Below are 22,134 nucleotides of genomic sequence, written 5' to 3'. Positions count from 1 at the left end.
AATTAACATGTGGATCCTTCAAAGGAAGACTGTTAGAATCATGGGACGTCTCTCATCATTCTTGCTGATGTATAGATGATAAAAAAGACTTGGTTGAGGTGACAACAGGATTTGTATTACTGCACATTATCCAAACTGCAGGGAAATTCAGACAGGACTGTGGTCCATGGAGTCTTTCCTTCTGAAAAAAGTAATTATCCACACTGTTTCTATAATGTAACTAGGTGTTATCCTGCATTTGCAGCTGTCAAATCATTTGTTTTAAAACCATTTTTTATACCTTGTGGGTACTTGAAAGTTTGAGGGTTTGTGTGTTGTCTTTTCAGCAATTACAGAAATGGGGTGCAGCAAGTGCGGCAACAAAAATAATAATAATAGTAATTTATGTAAGCATAACAGATTCCTTCTTGACAGTTGATTTCAGAGATGTTTATGGTAATGTTAAGTTGATACCGTCATAAGATTGCGTTCATAAAAAACAGGCCAAATTTCATTTTATTTATTTTCCCTGGAGAAAATATATTTGTTTGTTTAAGATTTCAGATGAGCTGAATCTGTTGTGTTTTCAAGCCATAGTAAATCAGTTGCTGATACATGAGTCTCTGTATGGCTCATGTAAATATATTCCAGTGTTTCTCTGAGATGCTTATAGTCAATGTTTTCAGCTTCAATATAGAATGTTTTAAATTAGTGCATTAAGGAAATTCACATTCTTTCATTCAGCCTTTAACTTTCTGTAAGTAGTGATCCTCTTTTTCACATTCAGTGACACATGGCAGAAAAATTCAGTATTTTACCCTACAGGCAGCCCATGGGACTGGGATGAAATGGCCTCTATACATAGGGTATGACTTTATTTGCTAAAGAGGTTATTTGAAAAAGCCCTTAGGGTACTGCTGCCCTTTTGTCCCTCAAACTAGTAGGGGGAAAAATATAAAAGGAACTACATAGTAATCCCTTGTAGACAGGTGACCTTAAGCCAATTCTATACTGTAAGGTTTGTTTCCATTTGAACTCAAAACAGACAAAGGAAAAAAAGCAAAATGCAGGTTTTAATCTGTTGCAGAAACATTGCCATTTTTTTTCTGTACATGTCTGTCAAATACAGACAACTTTTACTGCAAATTCATAAAACTGAGTATCATTCTGTATAATTTAATTTAACATTCTGTAGATGATATGCCCTATATTTTAGCAAAAATAGCATCTGAGGACTGATTTAAATAAACCTACCTCTGTTCATTTCAGGTAACCTGTTCAGAATTTTATTTTCTTTACAACTGTTTAAATTCTGCAAGTACAGCCAAGCATAATTATGCAAACCTTCTGATTCCAGTCTTAACATTAAAAATCAGTCACCATCAGGATTCACTGGAAAAATCAGCTATCACTTTTGTCCTCTGAATCTCTCCGATGTTATCACAGAGTTATGGTCCCACTACACATGCACCATTTGGTGGTGGTGTATTTGGTGTTTAAACCTGTGTTTAGCCACAATAGTTTTCCAATGAATGAAGGCCAAAATATTATTTTTTATATCATGCAATCAGCCGTTTCAAAATACATACCATCCCAATACAAAACTGCTTTTCTGTAGGCAGGCTTCAGCAGCATTATAAATTATGAACAGCAGCTCTGAACCCAGCTCAGGATAGCCTCTCATAAGTCACAGGTGTGACATCATGGAGCACTGTAATTAATGGATGTTATGCCACTCCCTTGACTTATGAGTTTTACAGAGGCTTTTAATTACTTTTGAGTTTAAGCCATTCTGGCAGAATTTTGAAGAAACTCCAATGGCAGCCTCTTCTGAATGAAGCTGTTCTAGAGACATTTGGAAAAGGAGGCACTCTGGTGGCTGAAGGAAGATGTCTCAGCCGTTCTTCACGCCTGGTAGTCTGGAGGGAGGTTAAAGGAAGATGCTTCTGCTGACTGCTGCAGGCACTTCGTTACTGTGTTCCTTTCCTGCATCGGGGGAGGAGCTGTGAAATTTGTGGTCAAATCCACACACCATATCAAATAAAGAGGGAAAAATATCTGAAAAGCCAAGAATGTCTTGAAGAGTTATCATGGTGTCATCAACCTGATTTTGGGTATAGTGGGGCCATTGTTTCTATGTGAACACAGTCTTCATGCAACTGGTAAGGAAGGAATGTCATCATTTCTCACCTATCAAGAATGAATTATAAATTATCACCGGTTAATCAGCATTTAAAACATTACTTTTGTTTCAGTGCCAAAATCCAATATCAGAAGGGCTTCACCCCCTCATACACATACACACCAGAATGCACATATCACGTTATTGAGTTAACTCAGGTGTAAAGCTTTGTTCTCTAAACAGCTGAAGCTTCATGTCATTGTTTATGTGCACAAAACACACATATTTCTCCATATGTTGGCACCATATTGGTGTTATCACCATAACATTCCCTTCTCTTCAGATGATCTTTTGTTATAACATTTGTTTTTGTGAGGCAAATAAAATATAGTAAATGTAAACCAATTATTTAACCAAATTACTTTGATCGTGGGAAACTGACAATTAGTGTTACAGTTTCTCAGCAGTGAAATCCACACAATAGAGGAGACTGTGATATTCTGTACTGCAGTGTAAGTCGGTGTAGTGCATTTATTTTGTGTAGCAAGCTGTGAGAGAGGAGGAGAGAAGTGCGGGAGATGAGCAAAGTCCGTCTTGATGAACTGTTATTCTGTATCTGTGCTGTGTTCTGTGCATTGTTTAGTTTTTCTGCGTTTGCTTGTTAATATATTGGGACAGCTCTTCACAGCAACCTTCACGACTTCTGTCAACACCTAAAGCATATACACGTGGGTACGAGATGATCAGCTAATTACTCAAGGAGTTAGAGACTTGCCAAAGTACCACTTGTCATTTTGATTTCTAGTAAATACTGATGGCAGGTTAGTTTGGTTACCTATAACCACTATCCACTTCAACAGTCTTATCTTTTGCACATGAATTGGAGGGAAAGTATTGAAATTATATGCAGGGGTATACCCAGAGGATCTGGGTTTATTCTGAAGCCTTGAATGCATCAGCCCTTCCATGAAATAGCTGTGAGTTAGGAGAGCATTCTGGGCATTGTCATGCAAATGGGGCCACCAAACATACCACTTTGCTTCAAAATTGAAGCATTTGCTCTGCAGTGACAAGTAGCTTTTAAAACTGGAGCAGGGTTTTCTGAGCTAAGTGGGCAACCCTATCTATCCTCTGAGATCTACTTTCTAAAATAAGTACCCGTACATGGAGTCCTAATTCCACATCTGAGTGCTCAGATTGGCACTTACCACATATCCATACATCTCTGTCACCATTTAACCAGGACAATCTCATTCTGATGCAGATTAAGGTGATCCTTTATCCTTGAGTATTGTCCTTCTCCCACAATCATACAATAAAAAAACACCAGAAGATGCACATAGTACTGTGAAGTTGAGGTTGATCTGGTATTCAGCAATTCTTTAAGGCAAGGTCTCATGATACATTGCTTCAACCAGAACAATTTTCATTAATGCTACAGCATCTTCTCAGCAGCCTTCAAAAATTTAGCCAGTAGGTCATGAGGGAAAAACAAGTGCTCACCTGCCTCACAGTTCACAGAAAATACCTGTAATCAGAAACTGTTTCAGTCTAGTTTTGGGACCAACTTCAGAAATGGTAAGAAAATGTGACATATGTTTTTCACTCTCTCTGTAACAAAATGAGCACATCCCAAATGCTACTTTTGGCTGTGCTTATGTAAAGGGGTGTGGAAAGAGCAGCAGAGTTAAACATAGTGACTCAGGATAAGGTAGCTTTTTACCAGCATCCTAATACCCATTAGAAGCCAGACTGGATTTCAGAGCACTGGCATTAAATGATAAACAGAATCCAGATGTTTGTTCTTGTTTTAATCCAAAATTGTATTAATTGCTTTGTGACTCAATGGGAATTTTGTCCATCTCCTGAATGTGGACACAATTTTATTCCTAATCTCTGTGACCAGTATTGTTCCATGTGTTGTTCTGTGTTCCATGGAGGTGACAAAGCTGTAAGTGCAAATAATGGGTCCATCATAGTAATAGAAGTACTTGATCTGCTGGCCAAGTAAGGATTTCTAGAAGGTCAAGGAAACAGTGGTTACTGGGTAACTGCAATGCTGAAACAGTCAGGCTTCTCCAATCCCTCATGGCCCAGTGTCAGTGGCACTGTCAGTGTGGTGCTGCATGATGCCTCAGCAATGGCTAATTGTTTCTGTACATGCAGGTTTGGGTATCAAATTATCTTAAGGACTTTCACAGCTTGTTAAGCCTTTTCAGTCATGTATGTTTGTCCTCAGAAACAGGAGCTTTCTTGGGATGACTGGCTGAAGTTATGGAGAGAGTTGCTTTCAAGTTGAGTTTCTGTTTTTTGCAGCACATTTAGATGGTACCTCAACTCTAGCGACCAAATTACCCTCAAACCATCCCAACATATAGTTCTTTAAATATTTGGGTTCAAATTCTTAATGTTGGTGTGAATGGATTCATAAAAGAAGAAGAAAGGATGTTAGGAAAGAGCTATTGCAGTTGCCCTTCTTTTTTGTTGTTGTTGTTGTGTGTTAACTACATTATCTTCCAACCTCTTTTTGAGCAGTTATTTAAGTAAAACTTGGTGTTACATTTCCTTTTATTACAAATGCTATTTATACACAAATTGGAGCAGATCATGATGCAGCAAAGAACTTTTTATACTGCATAGATTGTGCAGCAAAATTGTGCTTTATCAGCATTACATGCCTCAGTGAGGAATGTTTTGCTGTTTTAAATCTCATCATTATGAGAAGAATTTATTATCTGGATACAAAGATTTTACTGGAAACCATTGAGCTAGGCTGTTGTCATCTAACTGAAAATGAAATCATGCTCATGATAATTAGACAGGGGGATTAATGAAAAACCCACACTATATCTACTGTTTACATACAACCTCAGAGATCTACTTTATCAGTTAGAACATGGTCACATTTATTTTTGCTTCCTTGCCATGGGACAGTCCCAGAAATTTTGGGCAATCCTTTGCCCTTTTGCACGTAAACTCCTTGTCTACAAACGCAATGCAAAGTGAGGATGGTTGAGGTTTTGTGGAGACGAAGCACAAGGTGTGACAGGCCCATCTGTGCCAGCTTTATGAAACACAAGTGCCCAGTATGACCATCCTTGCCTTGTGTTCACACGACAACGCTCAGGCCAGGCGTTTGTGAGCGCTGCTGGTGGAGTCTGCAAACCTCGGTTTGTCTGACTGCTTCCTCTCCTGTGCTGCTGGTTCTCACTCGCACTGCAAGCCTCCCTGCCCCCACAATTTCCTCCCTTTACCCAGCTCTTTTCCCCAGATGAATCTGAGGTAGAACCTCCTAGCAATTTTCCAAGGTTTTGGGCTCAAAGACTAAACTAATTTATTTTTGAATTGCAGATCAAACATAAACTGCAAAGAAGCATTTAATCAGTTAGGAGAAACAAGGGTATGGCTTGTTTAAGTCCCAGAATCCATAAACCTGTAATGATTTTATTATATTGGTGTCAGTTTTCATTATTTTCATAAATGGGTGTTCCCTGCTTAATGCATGATATTTGCATCTGATGAACCAACGAGTTTAAACATGGTTTGTTTTAATGCTTTGTGAATTTGCATCCAAATTCATCAGAAGTAATTCTATTTGAAATCACACAGGGCTAAACACAGTGGTTGTAAATCCATTTGAATTGAGATGCCAGAATCAGCCCATTAATCTACAAATCTGCAATATAATTTTAGTATGGTTGGTGGGATTCGGGTCTCTTTTTTCGTGATGAGGCTGTGGGGATATACCAAGTGCATGTGTGGGAGGGGAAGTGTTTGAGGAGGTTGTGATAAATTGACCAAGTGGGAGTATATCTTTGTTATGGAAACTGGTCTGTGAAAGGAACATATGAAAGGCCAGGGACCATGGTTTGAGCATGTCTGTCACTGCCACTTGAGGTAGTGGCACCAGGAGAAAGCAAGTCTGTCAAATAAGCAGATTCCCATATATTTAGCATGATTGAAATTGGCATCAGCACCTTCCATTCTGTCTTCAGAGTGTCAGAGTTCACCCAGACCTTGAGGTAGTGCTATAGCCTGCATTTAGTATTTGAAGTCCTCTTGCTAAACACTCTGTTACCTTGGATTTTTCTGTGGTTTATTGTTAAAAAGGGAATTAATAAATGCAGCAAGGTTCACCTCCAACAGAAATGGGCTGTTTTTGGAAGGAGTGGGGGGGGCTGTACTATAGCAAGCAGTGCTTCATTTCTTGAAAACTGTATAAGAAATCTGTATTTCTTTCAGAGAAAATTGAGAATTAGTTTAATTTCTGTGCTCTTAAATAGACTGAAATGTCTGGAATTAAGATATTTGTTTAAGCTAATAGTTACCAGATTTGAAGATGAATATATCATTGTCTGCAAGTGCAAAAGAATGTATGTATGAGAGGGATTACTCTCGAAGAAAATGTTTATCATTTTCTACACTACACATACTTTTTAAATGTAACAATGAAATTTTGGAGAAAACTATTTAAATAAAGTAAATAATACATGTTAAAAATGCAAACATGCTTAGTTATCCATAATGTACATGTGCCTTTTTAAAGGAAGGTATTAATTCACTTATTTGAACAGGTGACAATTCAAAATGGAATTCAGCCGATATTTTTGAAAATATTAATGTAATTACTTTGCTTAGTTATAATCAAGCTGAATTCAGTTTGAGAGGTATGTGTTTGTCTAAGTGATATTTTGCTAAGTTTGTGTCTGCCTTCCTCTGGGAGCTAGCTGTCCTGGTTTGGCACTTGTGAAGCTGTAATTCAGGAATCTATGTCCCTGTTTTGAATGGCTTGGACTAGAACTAACAGGGTCGAGCTTAGAAAAGCATTTAGACCTGTGCTTAGCATTAGCTCAGTGCTTAATTCCCAAAAGTCTAACTACAGGCCCCTTCTTCTGCACTTGCAAGAATTGCGATGAGTAGGAAGTCTGCCATCTGACATCTGTGAAATGAGCTGGTAGACTTGAGTCTTTTTCATAATGAACCAGTTTCCATCTCATAAAATTCTGTAATTGCAGATGGTATCAGTGGACACCTATGACAATCGCAGCAGAGATTGCAGCCCGGCATTCCTCATTATAGGGTACATGGACACTGAACTCCTCTCTGCTCATGAATGTGGGGTTGAGTCATTGACAGGGCATTATCAGGAAAATTGCAGTGATGTGACTAGAGCTTCCCGGTGGGTAAATGGAGTACCTCAACTCTTGGAGTTGACAATAGGCTCTCCTAAGAAATGATAATGCAGTGATTAAGATTTAAAACTGGGACTCAGCACACCTTGGAATTCTTGTGTGACCCTGGCAACACACTTCTTATTGTTTTCCACTTTTCTGCCTGAAAAGTTAGTATAATGCTTTTTCCATTTTTATGGTGTTTTTTTAGTGATAAATATGTTTCCAATTGATGAGCAATTCACAAGATACAGTTTTAGATAGATGCCATTAGATTTTAAGTCTGTTCTGTTCAGTTTGCATTTGCATGCTCTTGTGCCCAGCACTAGTGGAAAGCAGGCCAATTTTATTTTGCTTCCTAATTCTGCATTGAAGAAATCAGCTTTATGCAAAGACACCTAAAAATCTTTCATAAAATTCACTCTATTGTTAGAGGCCCTAGAAAAAATAACATGTGAAAGAAGAAAAACATTAATTTTGGATTTCTTTTAGCTTGTTTTTTTAGGCACTGATATAATTTTTTGTTCTGTGTAAGTTTTCATATGTGCATTTTCTTTTTATAAAGAAAATAATATCATTCAAATATCTTCAGAGTCTTTTTGTTTCAGTAGAATCACTTGAATAATGTTTCAAAGGTAATTGGAGACACAATGAAAGAAATGGTGAACTTCAGTGGGTTTTGGAGCACTGGAACGTATCCCAAAAGTTATGGCTACAGAATGTGTAAGGCCTACTTATGACTTGCAGCAGCTTTTTAACCTGTGATCCCATGGGCTGCTCCCAAGCTCTGTAATCTGCACAGATTTGAAATAACAAACCGCAACGAGTCCTGGCAATTGGTTTGTTCCATGCCAGAACTTAAAAAACTCTGAGCTCACTAAACTAAGGTAGCTGGAGAAACAGTAAGAAATACTTTTTAAAGAGGTAGCTGAAATAACCTTTTAACAAAAGTGTCAGAAGGAGCTGTTAGTTTCTTTGTAGTTTTGAAAATCAGATCTTCCAGGTATCTTGCTTCAGTCTTCTGGGGTTTGTTTTTTGTTTGGGATTTTTTGGTTTTTTGTTTTTTGGTTTTTTGGTTGTTTGTTTGGTTTTTTTGGTTTTTTTTTGGTGGGGATGTTGTCTGGTCTCCATTTTGTCAAATATCCCAAGCTTTACTGTTTTCATAGGAATGATCATGAATTCCTCTGAAATTTTGTCTACTGTACAAAAAAATGTGAACTAAGTTCCAGCAATAGTACAAGTGCTTGGCTTCATTTGTGCTACGCCTAAGGGTGCTGTACCAGGTCCCAAGTATGATGGCATTCACAGCAGAATGATGGCATTCACTGCAGCCTGCACCATGCTACAGACAGGTGAACCATGGTGTTTTCAACCACTTGGCATCTTTTAGTTGACATGTTTTTAAGCACTACTTGCCTTCGGTTGGAGACAGACATAGATAATAAAACTTTGAACAAGTGCTTTCAGAGTTGAGAACTAAGTGGCATTTTAAAATATTTTAGATAAATATGCTCATTATTTAATTTTAAAATGGTTACTCTTTTCCTAGTCAAAGTTTTGTCTCAGGAAGGAAAAATATTAAAAGAGCTAAAGAGATGACCTGACAGAGTGGCAGGGGTTGTTTACTAGTCCATATTTGACTTGGATTCATACTTCATATGATTGACAGTCATTGCAAGTTCTTTGGGTTTTAAGACTTAAGGCACCACAGTCCTGAGTGAACTTTAGTTCAGAATGGAGATGTTTACAAAAGTTATCTGAGTAGCTCCTGCAGAATCCTGTGCTGCTTTTCACTGAGTTGTTCTGGAATAGTATGGATTTGCAGTATAAATGGTGATGAGCTGGGTTAAGTCATACTCTTAACTACTGTACACTCTATTTATTCCATCTGGGAGCTTCATCACCCTGGCACCTGAAAGTGGATGAGGCAGCTGAATTGACTTTCCATTTCTCACCATGTCTAACCATCTTCCTGCAGTATGACATGAACATTCTAGTGTTTCATCAAAATAAGATTATGCTTATCAAATAGGGACAAAAATTTTCCTCCCTCTCCAGCATTTGTAGATTATGTAGCCAGAATATCTGCACTTAAACTTTCGACATTTCCAGTCAGACTTCTAATAGTTCTTGTTTCACTATTCTGAATATTCTTTAGTCAAGATCTCTCTTCTAGAAAGATCAATACATAATTTAGTTGTATCTGTACCAGAACAAGGTGCAGCAGACGTACTTTTAAATGTGTGATTAAAAATTGCTTTGGCCTGTTTTCTTTTCCTATTTTACATTTCATAAACTCATATGTAATTTGATGAACATTGTCATTCTTTAAATTTCTTCAGCATTACAGTTCTCTAGGGACTTGTCTCTCATTGAATATAATTTTTGCTTATTTACTTTCTCCACTTTCTCCACTCCATGCTAGTATGCAGTAGCACAAGTTTGGTGTTACATTATTATTTTCTTATTTACTTATGCTACATCCTGGTTTTCTTTGTTTTGATGTTAACGCTTCCAGTTTGGTATTAGCTCTCTGTGCCATCCAAAAGCTGTTGATTTCTACTTCTAGTTAAGCAACAATTTAAGTAGCCTTGTCAACAGGGTAGTTATTCAGCTCTTGAACACACAACTTTGCAGCCAAGTGCAAGCAACACGGTAAGGAGGTTCTGAGCCCTCGGGAAAGCTGCAGTTCAACAGTTTACTTTGCATTTCCCATGCAGCCCAGGCACATAGACCATCTTGCAGTTCCTGCACCAACAGTGTTCAGCAACAGCCCAGAAAGTAGCAGCTTCGGTACCTTCTGTCTTGCTTTACCTACATCCTGCCTTGTGCTTTCTAACACTGGAAGTGGAAGACAGTTCATTTAAGTGCTACTCTATCAGTAGCACTGAAAATATATTTCTGTCAGCAGAAGGGTCAATTACACAAACAGCTCCTCCTTTGAAGATATTTTGGAAACATCCTGCTTCCATCCTTCACCTGAGGTGAATCATGAAAAGAAGACTTTGTCATGAACTTGACCCTTGAAAGTGATATAAAATTTCCCCATCTCTCCAGCCTCTATTTACCCATCTATCCAACCTCCCAGAGCCAGCAAGTACCCCTGCTTCATGCTTCCTAAGTAATCCCAGCATTACTGCCAGGCCTGTGACACTCTGAGGTGAAAAATCAGCATGTTTTCTGACACTCATAACTTTGGCCATGGTAAGCCTTGATGCTGTCAAGTGCCTCAGGAGGAGTGAGGGTCAGCAAAGAGGAAGGCCTGTGCATTGAAACCGTCCCACCTATAACCAGCCCTATTCCTTCCTCCTCATTTGTTGTCATCTTGCTCTGAAACTGACTTTTGGAGTGGGAAGTCTGATGTCAGAAGTTTAGGAACTGCCTTCACAATTAACTCACCTTCATCTTCAGCCAGGTACCACTGTGGAGACAGCTGTACTCAGGGCTGATCCTGTGTTGTGGTTGCACATGTAAGGTTGAACCGTCTAATCGTGTTGGGGTTTTCTCCAAAACACAGCTTGGCGTGACCTACAGCTTTCAGACTAAATTACTGTAGTGCTCCTTTCGAGCTGTAGGTCTATTGTGAAAATACATAAGCATTATTTGCCACTGGCGTTACATTTGATGTTGTAAAAGCCAAGAAACAGATCTTTCTCCACTGAAAACCTGTAAAGTGAAAACCATAAAAGCCTCTTTCCTTGTTTTCTTCTGAAACTCGTTGTAATGCTCTCTTCATTGCACTCTGCCAGACTCTACAGCTTAAATAAATGTGTCCCTCCACCAGTTTTCTTTCCTGTGTTCCCAAGCAAGTGAGAGACTAAAAGGAAAATATCAACTGTATGTCAGTGCCTAGATAAAAAGCTGCAAAATTAAGTTATGAAGCTTGCCTTTTTTAGCAAAATCTCATATTGAGCCAGTATAGTTTCTTCCTCATGGCAGATTATTGCTTCTATTCATGCAAATCAGGAATCATTCCAGTATGCTTTTGATGAAGTCCACAAAAGAGAGCACGCTCATCTCCTCCAATGTTTTGGACATTGAAACAGAGTATTTTTTTGCAAGTAAGATAATGCATTAATTGCTTCACTTTAAGCATTAGCTTTTGATATAAGCCATCCCTTAGACTCCTGATACTTTGCATGCTGGGCAGTCTTGTCCTTGAAGTTACTGTAGTGCGCAATGATCAGAACTTAGCGCTGATGTTTTGTTAGCATTTACCAGCAGTGTCTTGGCAGAGGGTGACCTCCTGTACTGTCTCTAAACATTTTCAATTTACAGACTCAAGAATTTTTGCTGCCTTTGCCTCTCATTCTTTTGAGGAGGTCAGCCCTTTATGAATTTGCCACAAGAAAGAAGTTCAGAATACCCTATATACTTAAACAGCTTAATAGGAATAGAGCCACAATGAACGCACGACATACAATTCATTTTCATATTTATAGAAGAAATTCATGTTGTTTTAAGTGTACACAAGCAGCTGCTGTCATTTGGCTATGAGCAGATGTTAGACCTCCGAAAGCTTCACTGATAATTAAAATACTAACAGTTAGTGTTTTACCCCAGCTGCAGGTTCTGTTTACTGTAAATTTGATTTTAATGGTGCCTCTGTGCAGTTATTGAATAGAGGTTTGTTTTCTACTATACATGCAAAAGTGTCTACAATGAAGACAAATGGTTATTTCCCATAATTTACTCTGGAAAGATATGAATATAGCTGTAACGTAGTTGAATTTATAAATGAAATACAGATATGACTATCACATTTGAAATGGTAGTTTCTGCTGTCTTCACTAACAAAAAGAACTAGGGAAGCTTGCTATTTGTAGTTATTCCCAAGCATTCCTCCTAAAAACTGCTGTGCTTTTTAAATGGGTTGAGATGTGCCCTCAAGCAAAGAACAGGTGCTCCTTTTTACTGAAAGGGTGCATAAATCAGAATAGATAAATACAGAGAATCATGATACTCATAGTTGGTAGGTATTCTGAAGAATATAATTTCTGCTTGATCATTTAATGGCATGATGTTTTATTTTGGGTATCCCTTACAAGTGTCTGTTCTCTTTTTTTCATATATGTACATCAAACGTTCGGGAAGGCCAGCCATTTTCAGAATTGTTAATCCCAAGGGCCTGATTATGCAAACACAATGCATAATGCAAGCAACCATGTTTAGTCCCTTTGAGACTATTGAGGCTAACTATGGCAGTAAGCACTACGCTTGATAAATAAATGTTTATAAAACCAAGATCTGAATGTATATATTCTTGAAAAACAAAAACTTCTGCTGAGATAACAATGACAAAAAGGTTTTTTCCCCTTTTTCTGACAAAGTCGTTAGTGTTTGGGATTAGACTTATTTCAGAAATCCAGATCATTTTCCCTATGAGCAGAGCTTGGGGGTTTTTTCCCCTGATTTTTCTCATTTTAGTGTATTATTTTTTATATTATATTATGTGTTCTGTCTGCCTAGGAAGCAGAAATCTCTGGTTTGACCAAGCGCAACCAGAACCCCTTGAAACTGGGATTCTGATTTACAAGTGCTAAAAATGCACTCTCCATTTGCACTGCAGGGGATAAAACAGAAAGCGTGCATCCGAGTATCATCAATGTCAGTTGTTCCCAAACTGAGGGCTGGAGTAGTCTTTGAAGCTGGACTGCCAAGAAATGTCCAGACTGGCTATCCTCATCTCAGGCTGCTAAATTGCACTGTAAGACATAGCTGAAATACTCCAGATACATTCCTGATGCTGCTTGCCCGTGTAGGTAATTGCTGCATATGCCACAGAGAGGCTTTTGCTCACACATCAGAGTTGAGAGGAGCAGCCTGCATGGTGGCAAACAGGTAAAGAGAAAAGTGGTTTGCAAGTAAACCAGTTACTCTGCAGGTTAGGCAGCTGTAAATTCTGCAATTAACACTGTACATGTTTGCCACAATCAGTGGGAGTTTTGGTATGTGTATTTTTTATTTGCATTCCATCTGTAACACTGGGCTCTATAACATTCATTTTTGACCTTGAGTGCAGGAAAAGACAAACTGAAATTTTTCCTAGAGAAGGCTTTTTCCCAAAGGTTAATTAGACACTGAAGGGAAACTAAACCAAACCAAACAAACTGCCTAAATACCCTAACTGGACAGCTTGGCTATTTAATTTGGTGGTTGTCTTTTTCTTTTGTATCTTTTTGTGGCCGTTGACATAGTTCTGTGAAATGTGGGAGGTAAAAATAGCAAGCAGGAAATTTCAGTCTGTTTTTCAAAAGAAAAAATATTACAAGAGTACTTTCTTTCACATTTTAGAAAGCTAAAGGACATCTCCTGCTTTTTAAGATACCTGAAATGTTAAAACTTCATCCTTTATTTAAGTACTTCTTAGAAGACCTTGAAGTTTCCAAACATGATTGAGTGGTTAAGGACAAAACTAGAAGCTAAGGCTGTTTTGAGTTTCAACATTGAAATATGACATTACTGGATTTTTAAGTATAAAATAAACTATGAATGTTATTTGGGATTTTTTTTGGTTGGGTTTTTTTTTCCAGTAATCATATATTGAAAGGGGGGGAAATGAAGCCTTGTCGTATTGGTTTCTCTTGAGATTTACGTAATTTGTGTCAATGGTGGAATTTTTTTATGTCTTTTAGGGAGATGGTAAAGTCCCCTATAGGTATACTTATTTGTATTGCTTTACAAATATTTGCTGCCTTTGTGGGCATAATAGCTGTAACAGGGCCATTTTGGGTTGCTGATTTATTTCACTTCTCGGTTTGACCCATCATATTTTCTTTCCTTCAGCAGAAGACATGAATGAGCCTTCACAATCTCTTATTTAGTAGCTTAACTAGCTGGTTTAAAAAATGCTGACCCATACCTTGCTTGCACATAAAAGCCTTGCAAATGATAAAGAATAGTTTGCACTATGGTCTAGCAACAGAGATCTGGAAAATGCATCTTATTATTATGGCCTCTGAAAATCAGGGAAATCCCAAATTATGACACAGTTCCCACAGACTGTACTTAATTAATTGAAGCAGAGGTAGATCATTACTAAAATAGTTGAATGAAAACAGAGCAGAAACTTGTGACTTGATGAAGGCATAAGTTATATTACTTTATGAATTGGAAAAGTGGGCTTACTGTACCATTCAAAATATTGTATTGCTGCCATATAGACAATAACTTTTAAAATAAGAAAATCAGTAGCTTGTTCAAGTGATGTTGGACATAAGGCAATTTTAAAAAATATTTTAAATTCCTTACAGGTTGCGTTTAATTGAATGAAAAGATGTTTCTTTGCATTCACATTATTTAATATTTGTTGCATTTTGTCAGATACGAAATGTTTGTTTTTGTCAATAAATAATATACCTAATGACCAAAGTATGAAAAATTAAGTGTTGCTGAATAGGGGACTATAAATCAGGCCTCCTAGAACTTTTACAGAAAAGGAAAAATAGCTGTTTTAAGCTAGCTCTGTAAATGCAGATCATTTCCGTCGTCATAATAGATTCTTTCATTTATGACTTACTGCTTTGTCCTAAAGGTGCTCCTTGTGAAGGATGTCCTCAGCCCAGCCTCACCACACACAGCCGCTTGCTGCAAGTTTTGGGGAAGGATTAGAATTCTAAAGAGGCTGCTGGCTGAGAGCAAGGTGGTGCTTTACATATAATATTAGCCCAGGCTTTCCTCACGCGTTGTGCGTCTCTTTCTGAGACAAGTCTCCTTAATGCCATCTTTATCTGCTACACGATGCATGAAATCTACTTTCTGTTTTAGAACTGCAGCTGACCCCCGACCCCACGAGTGGCGCCACAATGTGACCTTTCTATTGTCATCAGCTTTCATTCTCCTGAAAATTCTATGAATTTTTATTACAAGTTTTTTTAAACCAAGCTGAGGCTTCAACAAATTACTTGACACAGATGAGATGAAGTTGTTGAAGTAGTGTTAGATAAGTTTTACAGCCAGCATGTGTGCTGCTGAACAGTACAAAGCCAGTGTCCTACAATGTCATACACCAGTAACTGCTGAGCCTACTATTGGATAAATACATCATTTTATGGAACATTGATTGTTCTATAAACCCAATGGAGTATTATGCTCTATGATCAAACCATTTAGATTGTGTGTAGAGCACAGAAAATGCCATATTCAGGATGGTACTAAAAGTGCCATTTGTGTATTTTATGGATGTCATTACGGGGGAAACTTCTCTCTGTAGGCCCTGTTTACTGCAAAATTTTTTAGTCTGTAATGACATTTTTCATTCACAACGTATGCCTTCAAGAGAGGGGGCCCTTGTTTTATTTGTTTCATTCGACTTTACTGCACAAATCCTGTACATTTTAATTAAATGTAAGCTTAACAAAAGAATAAGGTATTTATTCTGCAGGGAACAAATGATGACAGTAACAAAAGAATAAAACAGACACACAAAAGGAAGTCAGGTATTGAGTAAGAGAGAGGGGAAATGGTACTATGCCCTATTTCTAGTTTCCCAGACACACATTAAACATCAAAGCATTTCTTTTAGGCCTATTTCAGGAGTTTGTGGTCTCAGAGAATTAAAATAACCTGTGAATATGGATTTAATGTCTAAAATGTCCTGACATTTTCAAATAAAAAACTAACAGTCACTCAGGACTCCAACTGATAAATAATGGCTCTGCTGAAATGACAGACTTCTTGGAAAGAAACCAATTCTCTGATCATTGCACCCCTAGATATGAAACACCTCCTTACAAATTGTCTGAATATGAGCTCTTGTATCATTATATTTTGTCATTTTAATGCCTATTTGTGTATCTTTTTAATTTGCAATGACATGCAATCAGCAACAAGTCCACTTTTCCCAATATTAATGTGGGCTTGTATTGCAGCTTATGTTTGCCGTGTCAGTCAACACTTACCCCTTCTCTTTAACTGTTAAGAGGGGGTGAGAGGCAGGCTGGGTTTACTGGGACAGCATGGTTTGTTGCTACATACAGTCCAATAATGTGACATGTTCCTTAAATGCCTAAAAATTCCTACAAATATTGTGTTGGATTCCAGTGCTTCATTTTGAGAATAGCAGCTAAGCCTCAAAATCTGTTGTTTTCTAAATATCTTCCATACTTGGCTTTTCACTGTTGAAACAAAAGAAAACCAGTAAAATCTGCAACTCATATTTACCATGAAAAATCACTAAAATTGAAGTTGATGTTCCCAGTAAATTCTTGGTCATAGTCCAGTTAAAATTTAAAGTTACAGTAGATTCACATTAGTTTAAATGACACTTGAACTTCTACACAGCTCAACATTAATTCATTATAGTTGAAATGGAAGAATCTTCAGTGGGTGAATCTTTTACAATCTGATTGAGGCTGTTACATTTTATAGGAGCCATTTTTCAAAGCAGTACTGACAGCACTCGAAGTTATTAAATTGCTGAATCAAAAGATGGACCTGCAATCGCATTTATGAACTGTGATGGAATAGCTGGGGTTGCACAGAGCTGAGGTTAAGATGTTGGTGTAGTTAAGCTTCATCACACCCCTTAGTGACAGCAGTATTTACCCATGTAGTTTACTTTAATGGTCAGGAAGTGGCTTAACTCACCTCTGGATTCAAATAGATTAAGTAAGCAGTCAGAATGGCATAATTATCAGTGCTGCGAGGGATTCACCGGATAGCTCTTCACCCAGGAGACTTCCCATTCAATTGCACAGTAAAGACTGGAGTTGCATAGATTCACTGGCATGGCATTTATTTCAGGAGATGAAAACAGGGTGAATTTCCTTTTTCTTTCTCTTCACCACACCAGAACTTCTCCTCAATACACTGATGCTGGGTCCTGTATGTAAATTATTATGATCTTTGGAGAAAGATGTCATGATTTTAGTGTATGTGCATGTGAAAATTATCACTGTAGAGTTATTTTGATTTTGAAATCCAGTGGAAAATGCGTGATTTGTGGAGTTATTTTGATTTTGTGCCACATCATTGCCAGGCTCCTCTTTTATCTTGTCAACAAAGCAAGATTCCTGAGAGAATTAATTACTTATACTCTATTACAAAATGTGGAGGATAATTGTCATTTTATGTTGATTTCCCCTTCCTACTTTTCTGCTCTTTTGGGGGTCATGTGAATGTCAGTGCCTACAGAGAGCACAGGAAAAGTGGGAATAAGAACCAATTGTATACCACAGTAAGCTTACTTCTTGCTTATACCTGACAAAGTGTACTTCAGTTGCATGGGCTAGATTTTTATGCAGCATCACCTGTAAACACTCTAATTGTTTAAATTGTTAATTTTCTATTCCAAAGAAAAGAAAAAAACCTGCCTTGCAAACTGGGAATAAGGAAGTTGTATGGCATCAGTTTAGACTTGTGAAGGTGATTTGCAGCCTTTCAGCTTGACAAAATTACTTCTTTGTGCTTCACAGTACAGTTCTCTACCAGAAGCTCTGTAATTGAAAAAAGGATGGGTGGGTGGATGGATGGATGGATGGATGGATGGATGAATGGATAGATAGATAGATAGATAGATAGATAGATAGATAGCAGTGTAAGGCCTCGGTCTTTTAATTATTGATGTTATTTTGGAATTTTAGCTTGATATGCACCTTAACATAGCAAGTTGCTAGAGTCTGCAAGGCGCCAAGTATTCAGTCTTGGAGTAAGTCAGCTCCTATGTGTGAACTTTACCTTTAAGCAAATGAGTCTGTTTTTTAGAGCCCATTTTAATTCTCTGTGGGATCAAGGTCTGACAGCTCTATGCTTTGAAATGAAAGAGCCCCCTTAGACCAGCTTTAGTATAATTTTCTTGGTCTCTTGAGTTCAATGAAGCACATTGTTCACTACACCTGGCTTGGAAAGTACAGTGCTAGCCTGAAATTTCACTTTAAGTGTTGCTTTTTTTTCTTGCCTCTTTTTATGCCAAGCAAGGCATGGCATATCTATTTGTGTCAGTGGTAAGAAGCTACACCTGTTATTCCAGAGATGTGATTTCAGTTTGTGTAGGTGAATTTAAACTGGAGTGTGGATATGGGTAGTTTCAGCAGCATGGACTTAATCAGCCTTCCCAAGGCCCATCTGCCATTAGACCCTCACCTTGTTTGCAATGTCCAGCACCCACTCTTCTCTCTGTGTGCACAAGTTGTGTCCCACAGCTTGCTCCCAGCACATGGAGGAGCTTCCTGGGTGCTTCTGGAGGGCACTGCCATGGGGAGACAGGGAGGGATAAAGCTGTACTTCTGTGGACATTCACAAAGCTGGCCACAGGGTCCTCTCCTTTATGTCTTCCCACAAATATGTAGGCCATGCTTGGAGAGTGATGGCCTTGAGTTTGTATAGCCTTGGGCTCCATTTGCCTTGCTGAAGCTTTATTGTTAGTGGTGAGAATTGAGAAGGAAACCTTCAATGACACAAAACCAAACTGGGTGGCACAGCAAGCAGCTGGAATATGGAGGTTACAGGTATTATAGTTTGTTAATTGATTTAGTGCAGAAATAATTAAGATATGTAATTGGGGCTTCTCTGGGTTAGATTTTATATCCTACTTAGTGTAAGAAAACTACCAAGTGTTTTCACCAGGTAACTGGGTGAGTGACTGAGTCAGTCACATGAGCCAGAGAAGATGCTGGATGGAAAAGGAAGGGGGAGACAATGGCATCGAAATGACAGCATGGCAATGACCTCACAATCAATAGCAGGGTATTAAGAAAATCAGCCACAGTTTCTCACATCAAGTTATGTTTAATGTAATATACAATCCAAAAATTCATTACTGAAATACCGAAGTATCACCAATAGGTTCTTCTGTAAAAGATGTGGCTTTTAACTGTATACTGTATTTATCTGGGCTTTTTTTAATATGGAATATTTTTGAAAACACATTTAAATTGTTAATAAGATGCAGCATTGTTACACTCAGCAATTATTTCAACCTGTAAATATGTTATTTGGAAAACATGCAAATTGGTTTTGTTCATTTGCTCATTTTATCTATGTTTTCTGTCAATGAAATCCAAAAATTGTCAGGGAATTTTTTTCCATTGAAGCTACAATTTGTTAAAGTAATGAACTGATACTTGCCATGATACCATGTTAACAGCATATTTTGTCTTGCAGGCATTGTGTCCAAGTCCTATGAGTGCCGACTGAAGGGGCAAGGAGCAACCTTTGTGGAAACCACGAGCCCTTTTACTGCGGCAGCGCTGGGAGAGGTTTCTCCAGTGAAGGAGAAGGCCTTTCAGGGCAGCAGGAGACAGCCCCAGTCCCCTGAGGAAGTTCAGCAGTTCATTATTATTCAAGGATATGACGGCGACTTCGCCATCGACGCCTCGGTGGAAGAGACGGCCGCGGCCACCCTGCAGACGCTGGCGATGGCGGGGCAGATGGCCAGGGTGGTGCACATCACGGAGGACGGGCAAGTCATAGCCACAAACCAGAATGGCTCCCACGTGAGCAGTGTGGTTCCTGAGCAGATCCTGACAGAGCAGTTGGCAGATGGTGCCACACAGGTGGTGGTGGTTGAAGGAGCGGGAGCTGACATGGAGGAGGCCGTTCAAATCGACGCGGTTCCTGACTCCAGCAGCACGGTGCTGCAGCAGATAATGCGACAGGAAGTTTTAGATGCTTCTGAGGCTACAGTCCATCCTCCAGAGTCTTCCTCAGCATTAGATGCCCTGCTTTGTGCCGTGACTGAGCTGGGTGAAGCGGAAAACAAATCCGAACTCCTTGACAGATGCAGGTCTGGTCACAAAGACTTCTTGCAAATGCCGAACCCAGAGATGCCCAGCATTCCCAGCGATGCAGAGGGACAAGAAATACAAATGTTCCACGAAGTTCAGGAGACTCAGGAAGATACCAAACCTATGGAAGTAGTGACACGGGTCATGCACCCATCGGCTATAATTGCATCTCAGGAGAGAGCTCAGGCTGCCTTCAAGAACGTGGTGCAAGGAGTGTTGCAGTTTGCTGTGTGTGACACAGCTGCGGCCGACCAGCTCATGAAAGAAGGTGTCACCCAGGTCATTGTAAATGAGGAGGGGACTGTGCATATGGTAGCTGGAGAAGGTTCTCAGATAATAATGCAGGAAGCTGGTAGCCACACGCTCAGCGTGCAGAGTGAACACATGGATTTAGTGGAGTCGGATGGGCAAATATCCCAGATCATTGTCAGTGAAGAATTAGCTCAAGCCATGGCTCAGGGTTCTGATGGTGACTTCTCTGAAGGTGCAACACACTACATTGTCACAGAATTGCCACCAGACATGCAGGATGAGCCTGGTGTGTACTCACACGCTGTGATAGAGACAGCTGGATCCCAAGACATTCTGCAGACTGGTACTGCTATAAAAGCAGAAGCTGTAGCCCCTGATAGAGCAAGAGAACAGTTAACAGGCATGGTCATTTATACAGAGGGTGGCTCACAAGTAATTCAGGGCCAGAGAGATTATAACAAAGTACAGGAAGCATGAAGAGCTTCACTCGTAGGCTGGGTGCAGAGCAGAGCTGGATATTACCAGAATCATGGAGGCACTGTATTCCTGGAGTGCTTTCTGTAAAGCCTTCTCAGTAGAACTTCCTCCAAACCAGATAACAAATACATGTCCTGCTAATAGGAGGAGTTCACTGAAGAGGATAATACAGTTTTGTTACAATAGCTCCAAGAACTATTATATGTGATTATTATACAACAAGCATACTAGGGTACAAAACAGGATAAAAAGCCTCCCGCCCGAAGTAGAAATTGTTCTGTTGAATGCTTTCTTTGTTGAAGTTTTTGTCTTAATGTTGTTTTATCTCAGGGTAATTCCCTGCCTTCTGTCATTTTTGTATAACATAATCACAGGAGTAAAATAATTGCACTTATATGTACATTTTGTGATCAGATAAATATGCAAAAAAATACAAACCCCACAATAACAAGGTGAACAGGTAAGCATATATATGATATTGGGTGCCCTTCTTCATTTTAAAGTAGAACAGATGACATTTTGCTTTCCAAACTCTTACATTAAAACATGCTTGGCTAAAAATATGTCATCAAAATATGGATTTTTTTTGCATCTAAAATTAAAGTTTTCATAGTACTTTACTCTTTCATGGTAACACATTAGACTTGCCCTAAAGAAGAGCTCAAAAAAGTTACACTTCAGAAAATCCTTGATTATACATATTTGGGAAGAAGAACTTGATGCCTGTAACTTCCACTTAATTTTAGATGAGAGTCCTACATAAGAAATGTGCATTTTTTGAAAAAAATATTGTCACTGTCAGTGTTTTGCTTTTCTTATTACTAGTGCTTCATATAAATACCATTTTGCAGTTCATTTTGTGAGCTACGTCTCAAATGTTAGGAGGATTTTTAAAGAAAATTCTGACATTGACATTAACAAGTAGGGGGAAACAAAAGGTGACCTTGTATTTCTTGCTTAGTCCAGAATGTCAGTTATTTACTTGTGGATATACTGCAATTGTTCAATGCAAGTTCATGTTGAAAATATTTGTTTCATGATAAAACTGCTTCTGTTTCTTTAGAAAAATTGTAAAATATAAACTGGCAAGGTTTGGGGATTTTTTTTTTGTCTTTCAAATAAAATGTTAGCATTAAAATGAAGCATCATGATTTTTAATATTAAACAATAAACAGAACTGGCATTCAGCAGGAGCAAACGAATGCTATCTGTTATGTCTGTGCATTCTCTCTTTTCTCTTTTCCTTTCTCTAGCTTGCTAGATAGATAAAGATAAAAGAATCTAATTTCTGAAGTGTGCCTCATGCATGCTTAATATAATTGTGTAAGTGTTTAGGGTATAAGCCATGCTGACTCTAGAGATAACTGGGTTTCCTATCATGTTTAATATCTTAAAATTATCAACTGTA

The 22,134-nt window shown here is 38.5% G+C and overlaps 1 protein-coding gene across 1 annotated transcript in view; it reads left to right on the top strand.

The window, feature by feature from the left end:
- The window catches only part of ZNF407 (zinc finger protein 407), a 335,549-nt gene extending 313,691 nt beyond the window's left edge, over positions 1-21,858 (top strand). The window contains exon 9 of the mRNA XM_058805216.1: positions 19,375-21,858. Coding sequence (XP_058661199.1) covers positions 19,375-20,726 — 1,352 coding nt within the window. The 3' untranslated portion in view covers positions 20,727-21,858. The remainder of the gene's footprint in view (positions 1-19,374) is intronic.
- The last annotated feature ends 276 nt before the right edge of the window (positions 21,859-22,134 follow it).

Source organism: Ammospiza caudacuta, chromosome 1, assembly GCF_027887145.1.
Source record: "Ammospiza caudacuta isolate bAmmCau1 chromosome 1, bAmmCau1.pri, whole genome shotgun sequence".
NCBI classification, from domain to species: Eukaryota; Metazoa; Chordata; class Aves; order Passeriformes; family Passerellidae; genus Ammospiza; species Ammospiza caudacuta.
The sequence above is the reverse complement of the archived record's forward strand: the minus strand, read 5'-3'. Positions and strand labels throughout refer to the sequence as shown.